The sequence below is a fragment of the Hemitrygon akajei genome, chromosome 7 (assembly GCF_048418815.1).
Source record: "Hemitrygon akajei chromosome 7, sHemAka1.3, whole genome shotgun sequence".
Classification (NCBI taxonomy): domain Eukaryota; kingdom Metazoa; phylum Chordata; class Chondrichthyes; order Myliobatiformes; family Dasyatidae; genus Hemitrygon; species Hemitrygon akajei.
In genome coordinates this window covers 27,720,044-27,738,708 of record NC_133130.1, presented here as the reverse complement: position 1 = coordinate 27,738,708, position 18,665 = coordinate 27,720,044, and the positions used below count along the sequence as shown (strand labels likewise).

Sequence of the window (18,665 nt, the reverse complement as noted above, 5' to 3'; positions counted from 1 at the left end):
GATCACGACCTGGACCTCAGTGCCTCCTTGTGCAATTGGATCCTCGATTTTGTGCAATTGGTCACTTGCAGACCTCGGTCAGTTTGGGTTGGCAACAACATCTCCATCAGCACGGGTGCACCACAATACTGTGTGCTTAGTCCCCTGCTCTACTCGCTTTACCGTTCAGACTGAGTGGCTGAGCACACCTGTAATGCCGTATTCAGGTTTGCTGATGACAACACTGTTGTTGGCGAATCAAAGGTGGTGATGAATCAGCATAAAGGAGGGAGATTAAAAATCTGATGAGTACAGCCATAACAATGACATCTGACTCAATGACAGCAAGGCCATTGTGGTGAACTACATATACCTGTCTGGACACGCCCCCCCTGCTGACTGCTCCTGTGGCTCCTCCCACAGACCCCGGTATAAAGGCGATTGGAGCCTGAGCCCTGCCTCTCAGTCTCCAGGATGTCGCAGGGTGGTCAATTGCTGCTTGTTCTTTCTTCCAGTCAATAAAAGCCGATATCTCGCCTCACGTCTCAGAGAATTATTGATGGTGCATCAATTTTATTGACTGGAAGTTTTAAAACATGGAAAGTATTTTACATCCGGAAAAATTAGACTTGGACCCTCAAAACTCAGAAGCAGCTCTTGCCTTTGAACTCTGGCTTGCATGCTTCCAATCATACTTGGAGGAGGTTCGTGCGACTGAGCCCGCTATTATGCACAGAATTCTCCTCTCGCGGGTCACCCCGAAAGTTTATTCACTTATCAGGGACCTGCCGACCTACCAAGAGGCACTGGACGCCCTCAAAAGATAGTACCTGCGGCCGGTGAACACCGTCTACGCAAGACATTGCTTAGCGACGCGGCGGCAGCGACCCGACAAGACGAGCGCTGCATTTCTCCGAGCCCTACAGACACTCGTGCGAACTTGCGACTGCAAAGGTCTGACGGCGGAACAACATGCGGAGGTACATACGAGACGCCTTCGTTACAGGGATCAGGTCAGTGTACGTGCGCCAGCGGCTGCTGAAAAATGCCGATCTTACCTTACGCTCGGCGATCGAGACGGCCGACACGCTGGAGGCTGCTCTGCACAACACTGACCCTGTCCAGCCGCGCGATCCCCCGCCGGTCCATGGACACCTCAGACCCCACCACCAGTGAGCGAATTTGCCAACGCCGCTGCCAGTTGCGAGTCCACGAACTCCCCGAACCCGACCACAGCTGCTGCCAGTCGCAAGTCCACGCAGTGTCACTTATGTGGACTCGAAAAAACGCTGCCCGGCCCGAGAAATGACCTGCTCCAGCTGTGGGAAGAAGGGCCATTTCGCCAAGGTCTGTAAGTCTGAACCACGAGCGGGGTCGAGCAGTGCTGCGTGTGAAACATGGGGGCCGCCATCTTGCATGCCCGGATGTGGGCGGCCATCTTTGTCGGCACCAGCATGCACCGCCCCCGACCCACCGGTGCTTACCGGGCACCAAGACGGCAGTTCAACTCTGGCCTCCGTAACCCTCGACCAAATCGCCCCACACCAGCTTGCAAGGTCAATGATGGACATCCTGGTGGAGGGGCACAGGACTAGCTGCCTGTTTGACACGGGCAGCACTGAGAGTTTTATTGACCCGGAAACAGTGCAACGCTGTGGACTTGTGACACGGCCGGTAAGTCAGAGGGTCACCTTGGCTTCTGGGTCGCATTCCACAGACATTCGGGTGGGTTGTGTAGTGACATTGGTGGTGCAGGGCACAGAATATCGGAACTTTGCGCTACTGGTCATGCCTCAACTGTGCGTGCCTGTGCTATTGGGGCTGGACTTCCAGGGCCACCTGGAAAGTGTGACTATGGCATATGACGGGCCCCTCCCACCACTCACTGTCAGGAATCCTCAGTTTGGTGGGACTTCGCCATATACCCCGCTACTGACCACACACACACACCGACCCACACATCCCACCCAGCACCATGCTGACAGCTGTGCTACTGACACCACTTGCAGCCTCTCCACCCACAAGATTCTTCCCCCACCGCTGTTCGCCAACCTGACCCCCGACTGTAAACCGGTGGCAACTAAAAGCAGGAGGTACAGCGTGGGGGACAGGGCCTTCATTCAGTCAGAGGTGCAGCGGCTGCTCAGGGAGGGGATCATTGAGCCAAGCACAAGTCCTTGGAGGGCCCAGGCGGTGGTTGTTTAGACCGGGCAGAAAAATAGGATGGTCATGGACTATAGCCAGACCATCAATAGGTTCACGCAGCTTGACGCGTACCCCCTACCCCGCATCGCGGATATGGTCAACCAGATAGCTCAGTACAAGGTGTACTCGACAATAGATCTGAAATTCGCTTATCACCAGCTCCCCATCCGCCCAGAGGACCGCCCGTACACCACCTTCGAGGCGGGCAGCGGGCTCTATCACTTCCTGCGAGTCCCATTCGGTGTCACAAATGGTGTCTCTGTCTTCCAGAGGGAAATGGACCGGATGATGGACCAGTGCCAACTGAAGGCCACATTTCCCTATCTGGATAATATCACCATCTGTGGTCACGACTGGTCGGATCACAATGCCAACCTCCAACGATTTTTCCAAGTGGCCAAAGCCCTGAACCTTACTTATAACAGGGACAAGTGTGTGTTCGGAACCACCCGACTCGCTATCCTTGGGTATGTCATGGAGAACGGGGTCATTGGCCCTGATCCCGACTATATGCGCCTCCTGTTAGAACTCCCTCTTCCCACCACCCTCAAAGCCCTCAGATGGTGCCTGGGCTTCTTTTCCTATTACGCCCAATGGGCCCCCCATTACGCAGACAAGGCCCATCCCCTGGTCGTCTACCGCATTTCCCCTCTCTGCCGAGGCCCGCGCGGCCTTCAGCTGCATTAAAGGGGACATTGCCAAAGCAACGATGCATGCGGTGGACGAGACCATTCCCTTCCAAGTAGAGAGTGACGCCTCCGATTTCGCGCTTGCTGCTACCCTCAATCAGGCAGGCAGGCCGGTAGCATTCTTTTCTCGTACCCTTCAAGGCTCTGAAATTCGGCACTCCGCGGTGGAGAAAGAAGCCCAGGCCATAGTGGAAGCTATTAGGCACTGGAGGCACTATCTCGCCGGCAAAAGGTTCACCTTGCTGACCAACCAGCGCTCAGTTGCGTTCATGTTTAGCAACCAACAGCGGGGCAAAATCAAAAATGATAAAATTTTGCGGTGGAGAATAGAACTCTCCACCTACAACTATGATATCCTGCACCGGCCTGGAAGGCTCAATGAGCCCCCTGATGCCCTATCCCGGGGAGCGTGTGCCAGCGCACAGCTCGACCAGCTATACGCCCTCCATGCACATCTTTGCCACCCGGGGGGTCACCCGATTTTATCATTTCGTGAAAGCCCGGAACCTGCCGTACTCCCTTGAGGACATCAGGACGATGACCAGGGACTGCCAAGTCTGCGCTGAGTGCAAACCGCACTTCTACTGTCCTGAAAAGGCGCAACTTATCAAGGCCACCCGCCCCTTTGAGCGACTGTGTGTTGACTTTAAGGGCTCCCTTCCCTCCACCGACCGCAATGTCTACTTTCTCAACATTATCGACAAGTACTCGCGGTTCCCCTTTGCCATCCCCTGCCCCGACACCACTGCCACGTCCGTCATAAAAGCCCTGCGCCAGCTCTTCACTCTGTTCGGATATCCCTGCTATATCCACAGTGATAGAGGGTCCTCCTTTATGAGTGACGAGCTGTGCCAGTACCTGCTGGTTAGGGGCATTGCTACTAGTAGGACCACGAGCTATAATCCCCGGGGAAATGGACAGGTGGAGAGGGAGAATGCCACAGTGTGGAAGGCCACACTTTTAGCCCTTAAGTCGAAAGGGTTGCCGGTCTCTCGATGGCAGGAGGTCCTCCCCGAGGCACTCCACTCTATCCGCTCCCTGTTATGTACATCCACCAATGCCACTCCTCACGAGCGCCTATTCTCTTTTCCCAGGAAGTCTGCCACTGGGACCGCCCTACCAGCTTGGCTGACATCCCCAGGGCCAGTGCTGCTCCGGAAACATGTGAGGAGCAATAAATACTCCCCACTGGTCGAGCGGGTTCACCTTCTACATGCGAATCCCCAGTATGCCTACGTGGTCTTACCTGATGGGCGGGAGGACACGGTCTCTGTCCGCGACCTGGCGCCCGCAGAAGCAGCAGACCACTACCCCGAACACTCCACGGTAACTATGAACCCTGTACCCGAGGTGACACTGCGTACATCGAGCCCTACACAGACTCCTCACGACACTCCTATACCGGGCGTCTCGCACGCACATATACCAGGCGCCTGGCACACGCATGAGGGATCACTGACGCCTCCAGTTAGGCCGGAACCAGCACAACCACCGTCTCCGGTGCAATCACCACTGGCACCTGTGCAATCACAGCCGGTGCTACGTAGATCGCAGCGACAGATTTGACCACCTGATAGACTTAACCTGTAAATATACTTGTCACAAACTTCGCCCCATGGGTACTCACTTTTAAAGCAAAGGGGGAGTGAATGTGGTGAACTACATATACCTGTCTGGACATGCCCCCCTGCTGACTGCTCCTGTGGCTCCTCCCACAGACCCCGGTATAAAGGCGATTGGGGCCTGAGCCCGGCCCTCAGTCTCCAGGATGTAGCATGGTGGTCAATTGCCGCTTGTTCTTTCTTCCAGTCAATAAAAGCCGATATCTCGCCTCACGTCTCAGAGAGTTATTGATGGTGCATCAGCCATGGAGCTGATTATTGACTTCAGGAGGAGGAAACCAGTCCTCATCAGAGGTGGGGAGAGTCAGCAACTTAAAATTCCCGGTTGTTGTTATTTCAGAGGACCTGTCTGAGCCCAGCATGTTAGTGCAGTTACGAAGAAAGCATGGCAGCACCTCTACTTCCTCAGGAGTTTGCAAAGGTCTGGCATGACATCTAAAACTTTAACCAACTTTTATAGATGTGAGGTGGAGAATATGTTGACTGGCTCCATGGTATGGAGACACCGATGCCCTTGAGTGGAAAATCCTACAAGAAGTAGTGGATACAGCCCCGGCAATCACGGATAAAGTCCTCCACGCTATTGAGCACATCTTCATGAGACGTTGTTGCAGCAAAGCACCATCCAACATCAGAGAGCCCCACCACCCAGGACATGATCTCTTCTCACTGATGCCATCAGGAAGAAGATGCAGGAGCCTCAGGACTCCCACCACCAGGTTCAGCAGTAGTTTCAACCCCTCGACCATCAGGCTCTTGAACCAAAGGGGATAACTTCATTCACTTTCCCCATCATTAAACTGTCTCCACAACCTATAGACTCACTTTCAAGGATCTTCTTCTCATGTTCTTGATATTTATTGCTTATTTATTTATTATTATTTCTTTCTCTTAGTACTCGCACAGCTTTTGTCTTTTGCACACTGGTTGAACACCCAAGTTGGTGCGATCTTTTATTGATTCCATTATGGTTATTATTCACTAATGGATGCACAGTATTGAGTATGCCTGTAAGAAAATTAATCTCAGAGTTGTCTATGGTGGCATCCAGTATATGCGTTTTGATAATTGACTTTGAACTTGAACCTGGGAAGGTACTTTGTACACTTTTCCCCTTCTGATGTCGAACTCTTCATCTCTGCAGGGGCTCCATTCAGCGATCCAGCCAAAAAGTGATGAAGTACGTTTAATCAAGGTAAACAAGTTGGAAAGATTAGAAAGCCAATAAATTTGTTTCCTGGTGGAATTAAATGCTTATTTATTGCTGTTTTCTTTTAGTTCTCCAATTCAACCATGTCACATTTGTAGTTGTACCTGAAACTAACCAGATAAACTCATGCAATTTCCTTCAAAAACTGGGCAATTTCCTTTGCTGCTTCTCCACGTCTGTCTCCTTTAAGATGCCCTTTAAAATATCCCTCATTGACCAAGGTTCTGCTCACCCAACATCTACTCATGAGGCTTAAAGAACTTAACAGTTGTACTTAAATGAAAAGGCCTTGAGGCAGTCAGAGATATTTTGCATCATGAAGTCTATTCTTTGTATGAAGTAAGATGTATTCCAAGCCAGGAATTGTGGGTATTGACATTTGATGTGTTAGAACATAAAACATTACAGCAGAGAAACAGGCCCTTCGGCCCACGGTGTTGTGCTGAACCAAATTAATTAGTAATTAAATGGCTGACTAAACTAATCCCTTCTGCCTATACAATGTCCCTGTACTTCATGTTTCTCGCATCCATGTGCCTATTGAAATGTCTCTTGAAAGTCCCTAATGTATCTGCCTCTACCACCTCTCCAGGCAGCACATTCAAGGCACCCACAACTCTCTGTGTAAAACAATTTGCCCCTTGCAGCTCCCTTGAAATTGCCCCCTCTTACCATTAATTGCATATCCTCTGGTATTAGACATTTTAACCCTGTGGAAAAACTTACTGTTTATCTACTCTGTCAATGCCTCTCATAATCTTTGAACCTCCTTTGGCCTTCACCCTTCCAGAGAAGACAACCCAAGTTTGTCCAAACTTTTGTTATAACACATGCCCTCTAACCCTGGCATCACCTTTGTAAACTTCTTCTGCACCCTCTCCAAACCCTCAATATCTGTCCAATAATGTGGCGACCAGAACCGTGTGCAATACTCCAGATGTGGCCTAGCTAGAGTTTTATAAAGCTGCAACATAGCTTCCTGACTTTTGAATTCACTACCTCAACTTAGGAAGGCAAGCATTCCATATGCCTTCTTAACCACCCAATCAACCTGTATAGCCACTTTCAGGGAACTGTGAATTTGGACTCCAAGATTGCTCTACTCATCAACATTGTTAAGCTACTTGACCTTAACAGTGCTCTCTCTCTTTACATTCGACCTACGAAGGTGCAACACTTCACATTTGGCCAGGTTAAACTCCATCTGCCATTTCTCTACCCATATCTGTAGCTGATTTATATCCCACTGTATTCTTTGCCAGTCATCTACGCTATTCACAGCATCGCCTATCTACGTATCATCTGCAAACTTAATAACCCACTCATCCACATTTACATCAGGTCATTTATATACATCACAAACAGCAGAGGTCCCAGTACAAATCCTTGTGGAACACCATGAATCACAAACCTCCAGTTAGAATAAGTCCCTTTAACCACTACCCTTTGTCTTCTGTGGGGAAGCCAGTTCTGAATCCAAATGGCCAACTCACCATGGATCCCATGCATCTTAATCTTCTGGATAAGCCTTCCATAAGGTATCTTGTCAAAATCTCTGTAGAAAACATTTACAGCTTTACCTTCATCAGTCACCTGCATCACTTAGCCAAAAAGCTCAGTCAAGATACACCATGACTTGTCCCGCACAAAGCCATTCCAGTTGTCCTTAATTAAGGCCAGGTTTTCCAAATGCTCATAAATCGTATCCCTCAGAATTCTCTCCAGTAACTTCCCTCCTGTTGACGTGAGATTCACCGATCTATCATTTGCAGAATTATCCCTGGTTCCCTTGAATAATGGAACAGTAATGCCTACTTGCCAGTCCTCTTGGACCTCGCCTATGGCCAGGGAAGATGCAAGGATATTTGTCCAGGCCTTAGTAATCTCTTCACTTGCCTCTCTCAGTAACCTGGGCTGTATCCCATCAGGCCTGGGGACTTATAGAAACATAGACAACCTACAGCACAATACAGGCCCTTCAGCCCACAAAGCTGTGCTAAACATGTCCTTACCTTAGAACTACCTAGGCTTACCCATAGCCCTCTATTTTTCTAAGCTCCATGTATCCATTTAGAAATCTCTTAAAAGACCCTATCGTTTCCACCTCCACCACTGCTGCCAGCAGCCCATTCCACGCACTCACCACTCTCTGCATAAAAAAACATACCCCTGACATCTCCTCTGTACCTACTTCGAAGCACCTTAAAACTATGCCCTTTCATGCTAGCCATTTCAGCCCTGGGGGAAAAGCCTCTGACTAACCACATGATCAATGCCTCTCATCATCTTATACACCTCTATCAAGTCATCTCTCATCCTCCTTCACTCCAAGGAGAAAAGGCCGAGTTCACTCAACCTATTCTCATAAGGCATGCTCCCCAATCCAGGCAACATCCTTGTAAATCTCCTCTGCACCCTTTCTATAGTTTCCACGTCCTTCCTGTAGTGAGGCGACCAGAATTGAGCACAGTACTCCAAGTGGGGTCTGACCAGGGTCCTATATAACTGCAACATTACCTCTCAGCTCATAAACTCAATCCCACGATTGATGAAGGCCAATGCACCGTATGCCTTCTTAACCACAGAATCAACCTGCGTAGCAGCTTTGAGTGTTCTATGGACTCCGTCCCCAAGATCCCTCTGATCCTCCATGCTGCCAAGAGTCTTTCCATTAATACTATTTTCTGCCATCATATTTGACCTACCAAAATAAACCACCTCACACTAGGTTGAACTCCATCTGCCACATCTCAGCCCAGTTTTGTATCCTATTGATGTCTCGCTGTAACCTGTGACATCCATCCACACTATCCACAACACTCATGATCCTCCTCTGAACTCTTTCCAATGACAACGCGTCTTTTCTGAGATATGGGGCCCAAAACTGTTGACAATACTCCAAGTGCAGCTTGACTAGTATCTTATAAAAGCTCAGCATTATCTCCATGTTTTTATATTCTGTTCCCCTGAAAATAAATGCCAATAAGCTCCTCGTAATTTTATAGCCCTCCAGAACAGGTGTTCCCAAACTGGAGTCCACAGACCTCTTGGTTAATGATAAGGCATTAAAAAAGGTTGGGAACACCCCCCCCCCCCCCCCCCCACAAATCCTACTGAAAAATAGAGACTAAAATCCTAGCTCTCCAGTCTCTCTTTATTACTACAGCTCTCTCTTCCAGGCAATGTTTCTGGTGAATATCTCCTGCACTCCCTCTATTGCCACCACATCCTTCCTGTAGCGACCAGGCCTGCAAGTGATACTCCAGATGCAGTCTGACCAGTGTCTTGTCGAACCACAATGTGACAACCCAGTTCTTATACTTAATACCTTTGCCCACGAAGGCGAACATGCCATAAGCTTGATTCCTTGCCATTCTGCCTATCTCACCGTTTCTAGAGAGCTGTGAAGTTGCTGTGGACTCAGTAGACAAACACAATTGAATGATTTTTTTTTAAATGAAATGAATCTCCTTAGTTTGGAGGTTAAATCATTGCTTCCTGAACGTGTTACTGCTGGAATGTTGCCGTCTGAATTTGTGGCTTGTGATTGTTGTTGCAGCGTTGTCACCAGGAGACCAGCAAGAGAATCCCTTCATGGAGTGGGCGTCCAATTTGGATGGAAAAGATGGTGCTGGGCAGGGTAAAAGTACCACATACCTTTGTCATACACTCCTATACACGGCCCACTATTTGTCAGTATTGCAAGCGGCTATTAAAAGGTCTATTTCGACAAGGAATGCAGTGCAGAGGTAAGGGCCATGCATGTACAAATGACATAAATTCTGGCTAAAGTAATGTGTTAGAAATTTTGAGTGAAGGATATCAGCACAATATTTAGTCATAGAGCTCAGAAACAGGCCCCTCAGCTCATCTAATCCTTGCTGGCTGGGTTTTCTGCATAGTCCCATACTCTGTACTTAGTCCACAGCCCTCAGCATCTCTCTTTTCTATGTACCTATCCAAATTTTCTTCTTAAATGTTGCATTTGAACCCACATCTGCCACCTCTGCTGTCAGCTTGCTTCACACTTGCACCACCATTTGAGAGAAGAATTCCCCTCAGATTCCCCTTAAGTGTTTCACCTTTCACCCTAAACCTGTAACATCTAGTTTTAGTCTTAACCAGTCTGAGGGGAAAAGCTTGCATGTAATCTCCCTATCTACTGAATACCCCTCATAATTTTGTATACCTCTATAAGATATTCTCCTTATTCTCCTGCACTCCAGTGAATAAACTCCTGACCTACTGGATCCATTCTTGTAACTCAGAACCTTGCATCCTGGCAACATCTGTGTAAATTTTCTCTGCTCTCAATATTTGTGTGAATTCTGAACATTTGTTATCCATACTTTTTATCCTGTGAACTATCTATGTGAAGTAACTTCACATGAAAGAACTACGCATCCAAATGCTAATAATGTGAATTACAAGCAAACAAGCATTATTATTTCCAGATGCTTTTTAAGTATTGACTTCCATTTATTTGCATATTGCCAATTCATTATTGATTACTCTCTTCTATCATTTCCTTTCTCCAACTTGGAAATTTGGGGAATCTATGAAGTTAAATTTTGGAATTTGAAGTTCAAAGTAAATTTGTTATACTGTTTATGTCACCACTTACAACCCTGAGATTCTTGCAGGCATACTCAATAAGTCCATAATAGAACCAAAATAGAATCAATGAAAGATACACCATCATGGGTGTCCAACCGTTGTATAAAAGACAACAAACTGCAAAGGCAAAAAAGAAATAAATAAATAATAATAATAATAAAAAATAAGCAATAGTTTTTAAGAACATGAGATGAAGAGTCCTTGAAAGTGAGTCCATAGGTTGTGGGAAAATTTCAGTGATGGGGTGAGTGAAGTTATAATTTCATGTCTCTGTTATGTCATGAATTGAATTTTGTACTACATGCCAAGCACTTTTCATTTACCAATGCTTTTTGTAAACACTGCAACACTGATATAGTTATATTTGTCAGTATACAGTGCCTAGAAAAAGGATTCCACTCCCCCCCAGAAGTTTTCATGTTTTATTGTTGAACAACATTGAATCATTGTGGGTTTAATTTGGCTTTTTCTGACTGATCAACAGAAAAATATTCTGTATCAAAGTGAAAACTGATCTCTACAAAGTGATCTAAATTAATTACAAATGTAAAACACAAAATAATTGATTGCACAAGTATTCACCCCCTTTAATATGACATACCACAGCATCACTGGTGCAGCCAATTGGTTTTAGAACTCACATAATTAGTTAAATGGAGATCGCCTGTGTGCAGTCAAGGTGTTTCAATAGATTGTAATAAAAATATACCTGTATATGGAGGGTTCAACTGCCGGTGAGACTGTATCCTGGCAAGAACTACACCAAGAAGACAACACTCCAAGCAACTCTGTGAGCAAGTTATTGAAAAGCAGAAGTCAGGAGATGGATGCAAGTCGCTAAATATCCCATGGAGTACAGTTAACTCAATCATCAAGAAATGGAAAGAATATGGCACAGCTGTAAATCTGCCTAGAGCAGGCCGTCCTCAAAAGCTGAGTGACTGAGCAAGAAGGAGACTAGTGAGGAAGGCCACCAAGAGACCGATGACAACTCTGGAGGAGTTGCAAGTGTTGGTGGCTGAGATGGGAGAGACTGCACATACAGCTGTTACCCGGCTGCTTCACCAGTTGCAGCTTTATGGGAGAGTGGCAAAGAGAAAGCCACTGTTGGGGGAAAAAAATCACATGAGATCTCAGCTAGAGTTTGCCAGAAGGCATGTGGGAAGTAGGTTCTATGATCTGATGAAACCAAAATTGAAAACTTTTTAGCATCAGACTCAGCACTATGTTTGGCATAAGCCAAACACCGCACATCATCGAAACACAATCTTCCTATCGTGAAGCATGGTGGTGGCTGCATTGTGTAGTGGAGATGCTTCACTGCAGCAGGCCCTGGAAGACTTGTGAAGGCAGAGGGTAAAACGATTGCAGCAAAATACAGGGAAATCCTGGAGGAAAACCTGATACAGTCCGCAAAGGAAATGAAACTAGGGAACTTTGTTTTCCAGCAGGACAGTGACCCCAAGCATCAAGCCAAAGCTACACAGGAATGGCTTAAAAACAACAAAGTTAATGCCCTGGTTGGCCAAGTCAGAGTTCACACCTCAATCCAATAGGGAATTTGTGGCTGGACTTGAAAAGGGCTGTTCACTCATGATTCCCAATGCAATCTGACAGAGCTTGAGCAATTTTGTAAAGAGGAATGGGGAAATATTGCAGTGTCCAGATGTGCAAAACTGATGGAGACCTATCCACACAGACTCAAGGCTGTAATTGCTGCCAAAGGTGCATCTACTAAAAACTGACTTAAAGGGGGTGAGTAATTATACAATCATATTTTGTGTTTATTAATTGTAATAAATTTAATCAGTAGGTTTCAATAGGTACATTTAATGTCAGAGAAATGTGTGCAATATGCTACCTGAAATTCTTTTCTTCGCAAACATCTACAAAAACAGAGGAGTGCCCCAAAGAATGAATGACAGTTAAATGTTAGAACCCCAAAGACCCCCCAACTCCCCCCTCCCTTTCACAGGCAGCAGCAATTCAACACCCCCACCCTCCCCACCAGCGAAAAAGCATCACCACCACCCCCCCCACCGAGCACCGAAGCATGCAGCAAAGCATCAATAAGGACACAGACTTGCAGTACCCCAAAGACTACTCACTGATTCGGTAATTCAACTTACCACAGGTGCGCCCATTCACGCTCTCTCTCTATCTCTCGGAAAAAGGTGTCTCCATTTCACAGCGAGAGGGGAGGCATAACAAACAACTCACAGATTTATGATGTTAGAAGTCTGTCGTGTCCCTTTTACCGAGCTTTGCGCCGAGAGAGTCGGCCCCAAGGCTCAGCTCTCTGGATACACAGCCCACGGCAGCTAACCCACTGCTCCCAATGTTCCGCGTTCTCCCACGATGCCTCAGTCAGGGGCACCAGCTTTGAATCATCCCGTCTCCAGAGCCACAGAAGTCCGGCACCCCGAAGGTGCGCTAGTCTTTCAGGCCGCGTCCTTGGGATATCAAAAAGCAGCTGGCAATGAGGCCCTGAGAGCGGCTCCTGTTCCCACAAAGAATCAAAGTCAGAGTGTAACTCCAGGTCAGGGTTTTCAAAAGAACATCAAACAGGAAAAAAGAGATATGAAAGATAGAAGTAGAGCTGTTTCTGAACTTGCAAGCAAAGCAGTTGCCATTTATCGCCATTGTCACTGTTTAGCGCCAAATTTGGAACCATATTGTAGAAATTTGTTTTCACTTTGACTCGAAAGACTAATTCATATTCTATCCCCACTGGTATTATTTTCTGAGTAATAAACATCTGAAAGTATTGGGTGAAATGTGGAATTGGTTAAAGGCAGATAGAATGTGAGTAGGCAAAAATATAGCAGGTGGAATATAAAGTGAAAAGTGCAAGATTGTCCATTTTAGCAATAACATAGTGTATTCTGTAAACAATGAGCTCAAAAATGCAGAGTTCTGGTGCATTATTTGAAAATGGTTATACAAGTACAGTTGATTAGGGAAACCTAACAAAGTTATTGGTCTTTGCCGGGGGAATTGAATACAAAGGTGATGAGTTTATGTTCCATCCATAAAGGGTGTCAGTCAGGTCCCATCAGCAGATCTTATCTGATTGAAGGCTTTTGTCAACCAGCATCAACATTTTGTCCAATTCTTTGCAAAGCTGCACATTTGCCCGGTCAATTTTATATGGAGCTGATCTTCTGAAGGAATGGGAGCCCATTTAACCAGACAACTATACTTCACAACCGAGATCACTCTAAATTCAATGGCTAGGCTGCAGAATATGGGTGGTCTTCCTGCTGTGCATACTCGGAGGCCAGTTTCCCAAATCATTGTCAAATCGTTCACTGAAGTACATGAGTGAACCTTGCACTCATCTTCGCCAAGACAACGGTTTCTGCTGTATAAGAGCATCCTATGATCAAAGGTGTCGGGTGATCTGCTTTGGCTTCTAATTGTTACGTCACTTTCACATCACCTAAACCTTTCGTGTAACTTTACAGATTGCAGGTTTAATTGCCACAAGCGATGTGCATCCAAAGTACCCAGGGACTGTCTCGGCGAAGTTGTTTTTAATGGAGGTAAGACGTGCCCATAAACCAGTGATGAGTTATTCCGTGCTAATGTGCGATGTGAGAATAAAAGCAGAAAGTACTAGAAATACTCAGCAGGTCAGCCAGCATCTGTGGAGAGGGAAACAGATTTAATGTTAATATCTTAAGTTGGTCTTGCATCAGAACAGAGAAAAATAAGATCATTCAAATTTTTTCTTTTAAGATCTGTGTAATTTTTAACCATTGTTGTGTAGAACCTAATGTTCTGAAATTTTAACTGAAATTACTTGTTCAAGTGTACACTCAGTGGCCATCCTATTTGGTGCTTTCTGCATCTAATAAAGTGGCCACTCTGTCATGGTCTTCTGCTGTAGCCCAGTGACTTCAGGGTTGGATGCGTAATGCATTCAGAGATGCTCTTCTGCACACCACTGTTGTAACGTGTGATTGTTTGAGTTAGTGTCACTTTCCTGAGAGTTAGAAGTAGACTGGCCGTTCAACTCTTGTTCCTCTCATTAATTAGGCGTTTTCACTCACTGGATTTTTTGTGTGTTTTTTTTTGCACCATTCTCTGTAAACTCTACAGATGTTAGGTGTGAAAATCCCAAGAGATCAGCAGTTTCTGCAATACTCAAACTACCCCGTCATTGAGTTTCTGAGATACTCAAACCAACAATCGTTCCACGGTCAAAGTCAGGTCACGTCGTCCCTATTCTGATATTTGGTGTGAACGGCAACAGACCTTCTTGACCACATCTGCATGTTTTTATGCATTGAGTTGCTACCACGTGAATAGGCTGATTAGGTATTTGCATTAACAAGCAGATGTACCTAATAAAGTGATCGCTGAGTGCATAGTGTTTCTACTGCAGAGTGATTAGACTTGCTTGGGTGTTAAAGGCAGCACCTCATATCAAAAATAATGCAGAAAATGCAAACCTAATTCTAGGTTTAATCAGAGGATGTGAAGTTCTGGGTGTAAAATTCAGCATGTAATCATGAGCCTGCTAAAGCCAGATTCTAGTGTCGAGAACATAGAACAGTACAGCACAGCACAGGCCCTTCAGCCCACGATATTGTGCTGACCTTTTAATCTACTCTATGATAAATCTAATGCTTCCCTCCCTTATAAGCCCTCCAATTTCATTTGTGTGCCTAAGAGTCTCTTAAATCTCTCTAATGTATCTGCCTCTCCTACCATCCCTGGCATTGTACTCTATGCATTTACCACACTCTGTGTATATAAAAAACACACTACCTCTGACATCCTCCCCTTCCTTCCCCCCCCCCCACCATTCTCTGTTTCTATCACCTTAAAATGTTGTCCTCTCTCAATAGCCATTCAGCCCTGGGGGAAAAGGCTGTCCACCTTATTGATACCTTTTATACTTCTTTGAAGTCATGCCAACCTGATGGCACAAGTATTAATTTCTCCTTCTGATATTTTTTCCCTTCCCCATTTCTTTTTGTCTCTTCCCACTCTGGCCTCCTGGCTCTTCTCCTCACCTACTTCTCACCTCCCCATGGTGCCCCTCCTCCTTCCCCTTCTCCCTGTTCCACTCTCCTCTCCTACCAGGTTCCTCCTTCTCTAGCCTTTTACCTTTTCCACCCACCTGGCTTCACCTGTCACCTTCTCACTAGTAGTCCTTCCCTTACCCCACCTTTTTATTCTGGCTCCTTTCCCCTTTTCAGTCCTGAAGAAGGGTTTCAGCTGGAAACGTTGACTGCTTAATCATTTCCATAGATACTGCCTGACCTGCTGAGTTCCTCCAGCATAGTGTAGGGGTTGCATTGTAACGAGGAAGGAAAAGACTGAGATAACCTGATCAATATCTCTAAAACCACGGGGAAATTTGATAATGTTGAGGCGTGGAGGATATTTTAATTTGTGTAAAACAAGATAACCATTAGGTGCTCTTGATGAGTCAACTAATACATTCTGATGAAGGCTCTTTGCCCAGAAATTGACTTGAAGGTGGGTTCACTGGAGTGGTTGAGGTGGTAGCATAAATGCATTCAAGGAGAAGATGGATCAGTAAATGAAAGAGTATAGACTGGAAAGAAATCTATTTACTGTGTTGTATGAATTAAGAAATGAGGAGATTTGTGTGGAGCTTAAGGCCAACAAGGGACCATGTGGTAAATGATCGGTTAACTGTGCAATACATTTTCTGTAATTAATTGCATTGGATAACATTACATTTAGTTCAGATGGTTCCATTTATTATAAGAGAATGTACACAGTACACAACTTGAAATACTTCTCTTCACAGACATCCACAAAAAATAAAAAAAAAACCCAGAAGAATGAACGATAGAAAAACATTAGAACTCCAAAGTCCCCTCTCCCCTCTCCCGGCTGCCCTCTCCCCCTCCCCTCTCCCCGCTCCGTGCTCCCCCACTGTTCTCCCCCTCCCCTGCCTATTTCATCAAAAAAGCATCAGTGCCCACTGCCCACCCAGCAACAGCAAAGCAGAGAGACCATTATCTGCAGTCAACAAAAAACTATTGTTTACCCGACTGTTCGACGTGTCACACCACCTCTCTCACTAATAACGAATAAATTATTGGCAAAAATATATTTGCAGAAAGCTTACTTGGGTTTAATATCTTTAAAAATGGAGCTATAGCCACCTAATAAATAGCTTTTTTAATTGTTTGTCATGGCTCTGTTGAAATTTATCTCAGCCTTCAGCCATAGGGGGAGTCAGTGCCTGATCTATCTTCATGTAAACTTGTGCTACGTTTACCAGAGCTTGTAAAAGATCTCTCTCCAACGTGGACATTGGACCCATTGTAGTAAGATCTGTGACTTATTTCAAGTTACTTAACACCCACCTGGAATTGAAGACTACTTGGCTTGTGTGTCTTCTGAATTGAAATCAACATTTTTAAAAAACCTGCAGATGCTGGAAACCCTGCTATAAAAAAAAATTGCTGCAAATGCTTGGTAGTTCAGGCAGCATTAGTGAGGAAGAACACAGGGAAGTATTTGTCAGGGCGATCATCTTTGTTCATGAATTCCCTGAATGGAACTGTTATGCCTTTGGCAGAATCTGAGCTGTTATCTCTGACATTCCACCTCGTGCCTTGCGTGGTGGGTTTGATTTACAGTCTTAGCTCTGACACTGGGGTTCAATTCCTGCCACTGTCTTAAGGGTTTTGTCTGTTCTCCCACTGCCTGCATGGGTTTCCTTTGGGTGCTCGGGTTTCCTCTGGGTGCTCTGGTTTCCTCCCACAGTCCAAATATGTACAGGTTAGTAAATTGTGGACATGCTTTGTTGGCGCTGGAAGCAGGGCAGCTCTTGCAGACTGCCCCTCACACATCCTCAGACTGCGTTGTGCTCACTGAAACAAATAAGGCATTTCACTGTAAGTTCTGATGTTTCAATGTATGTGTGATGAATGAACTGGTCTTGAACTTTACCACTTGCAGAGCCGGCCAGCCCGGGGCCTGACTCAGATATGCCTATGGAGGTGGACAGCAGTGACATGAACAGTGAAGGCAGTAGGATGTTGGACGACACAGAGGAGCCGTCAACATCAGAGGAGAAGTTGTATTTTATGGATTCCTCTGATTTGGATGGAGAGAAGGATGAAGAACCTGTCCGAACAATCAGGTAATCTTTTCCTCCAGCATTTTGTGTGTGTTGCTTGGATTTCCAGCTTCAGTAGATTTTTCTCTTGCTTGTAATATTTTCATTGTCTGTTTTGTTCACTGTCCATGTGAGAATGAAATCTGTCGTGTCTGACAATGTCCAGTGTATTGTTGCTGGACTTCCTGGAATGTGGCTCCGTGGCTGCTTCATAGAATCTGATATTTTGGAAGCAGGCTGTGTCATTATATTGTTATTATCAACACCCAAAAATATCCATTTTTGGATCTGCTATAAAGAATGACTCCGTTGTTGGCTATCAGAGTATTCAGCTGAATGTGAAATCCATTTCAGCAAAGTTAATGTGGTTTTGTTATCTAGTTGTGCTCTTTGGGAGAGGTCATCCAAGATTACTGGGAAATCTACTTCCAATCCCAGACATTTATTTCATGTTTCAATTAACGTTAGCTCCTTTTAACACACATACACATTTGCAAGGTGAGGAAAATTTAATCTTTGCTCTTGTTGTCTTGAGAAGCTGTCCAGGTCAGCATGCCTTTCAGAACACCTTTCTGGAGTTCTGATCTTTCACAACTTTTATGAAAGTGTGGTGATGTTTTTAAATTGCAAGCTCATTGCCGGTCATTTCTTGTCCATTACATTTTATTGCTATCAGACTAAACTTACTGCCCGTTACATTGCTAGCGTTTAGGACAGCACCGGAGGTCCACCATCTCTGGCGGTGTTCACGATTTCCTTCGTCGTGTCAGTAGCTCAGTTTTCACTACTGTCAGTCATACAAATCCTGGGTGGATACTCGGGAATACCGTTGCAGTCAGATTGCTGTTTCTGTAACAGTTTTGTTTTACCAGTCGGGGTTGTGAGCCATGAGCTGAACCCCCAAACCTGTAGGACTGGTGGACCACTCTACCCTTTGATCTGATTGATATGGGTGATCCTACTAAGACCCAAAGCATAAAAGCCCTAACTCCAGCCAATGTAGCTCTCTGAGTCATTGAGGAACACAAGCCCCCAAACCACAACAAAGTAGTGGTCCTCTTGGGGGTATCAGACTAAAGCTATTCTTAGAAATATAATTATTCGGTGGTCTTCTGTTGTGTTGCTGTATTTGGTCAAAATAATTCATGTTGGGCAGGTTTGGAAAGCACAAAGTCCATGATAATAGGCTTGCATTCGCAATTCACAATCAGAATTCTGTATAGGTTTTT

The 18,665-nt window shown here is 45.6% G+C and overlaps 1 protein-coding gene across 1 annotated transcript in view; it reads left to right on the top strand.

Moving 5' to 3' along the window:
* The window catches only part of prkd3 (protein kinase D3), a 363,813-nt gene that overhangs the window by 253,514 nt on the left and 91,634 nt on the right, over positions 1-18,665 (top strand). Inside the window, exons 7-10 of the mRNA XM_073050552.1 lie at positions 5,640-5,690; positions 9,265-9,454; positions 13,790-13,867; positions 17,277-17,460. Coding sequence (XP_072906653.1) covers positions 5,640-5,690; positions 9,265-9,454; positions 13,790-13,867; positions 17,277-17,460 — 503 coding nt within the window. The remainder of the gene's footprint in view (positions 1-5,639; positions 5,691-9,264; positions 9,455-13,789; positions 13,868-17,276; positions 17,461-18,665) is intronic.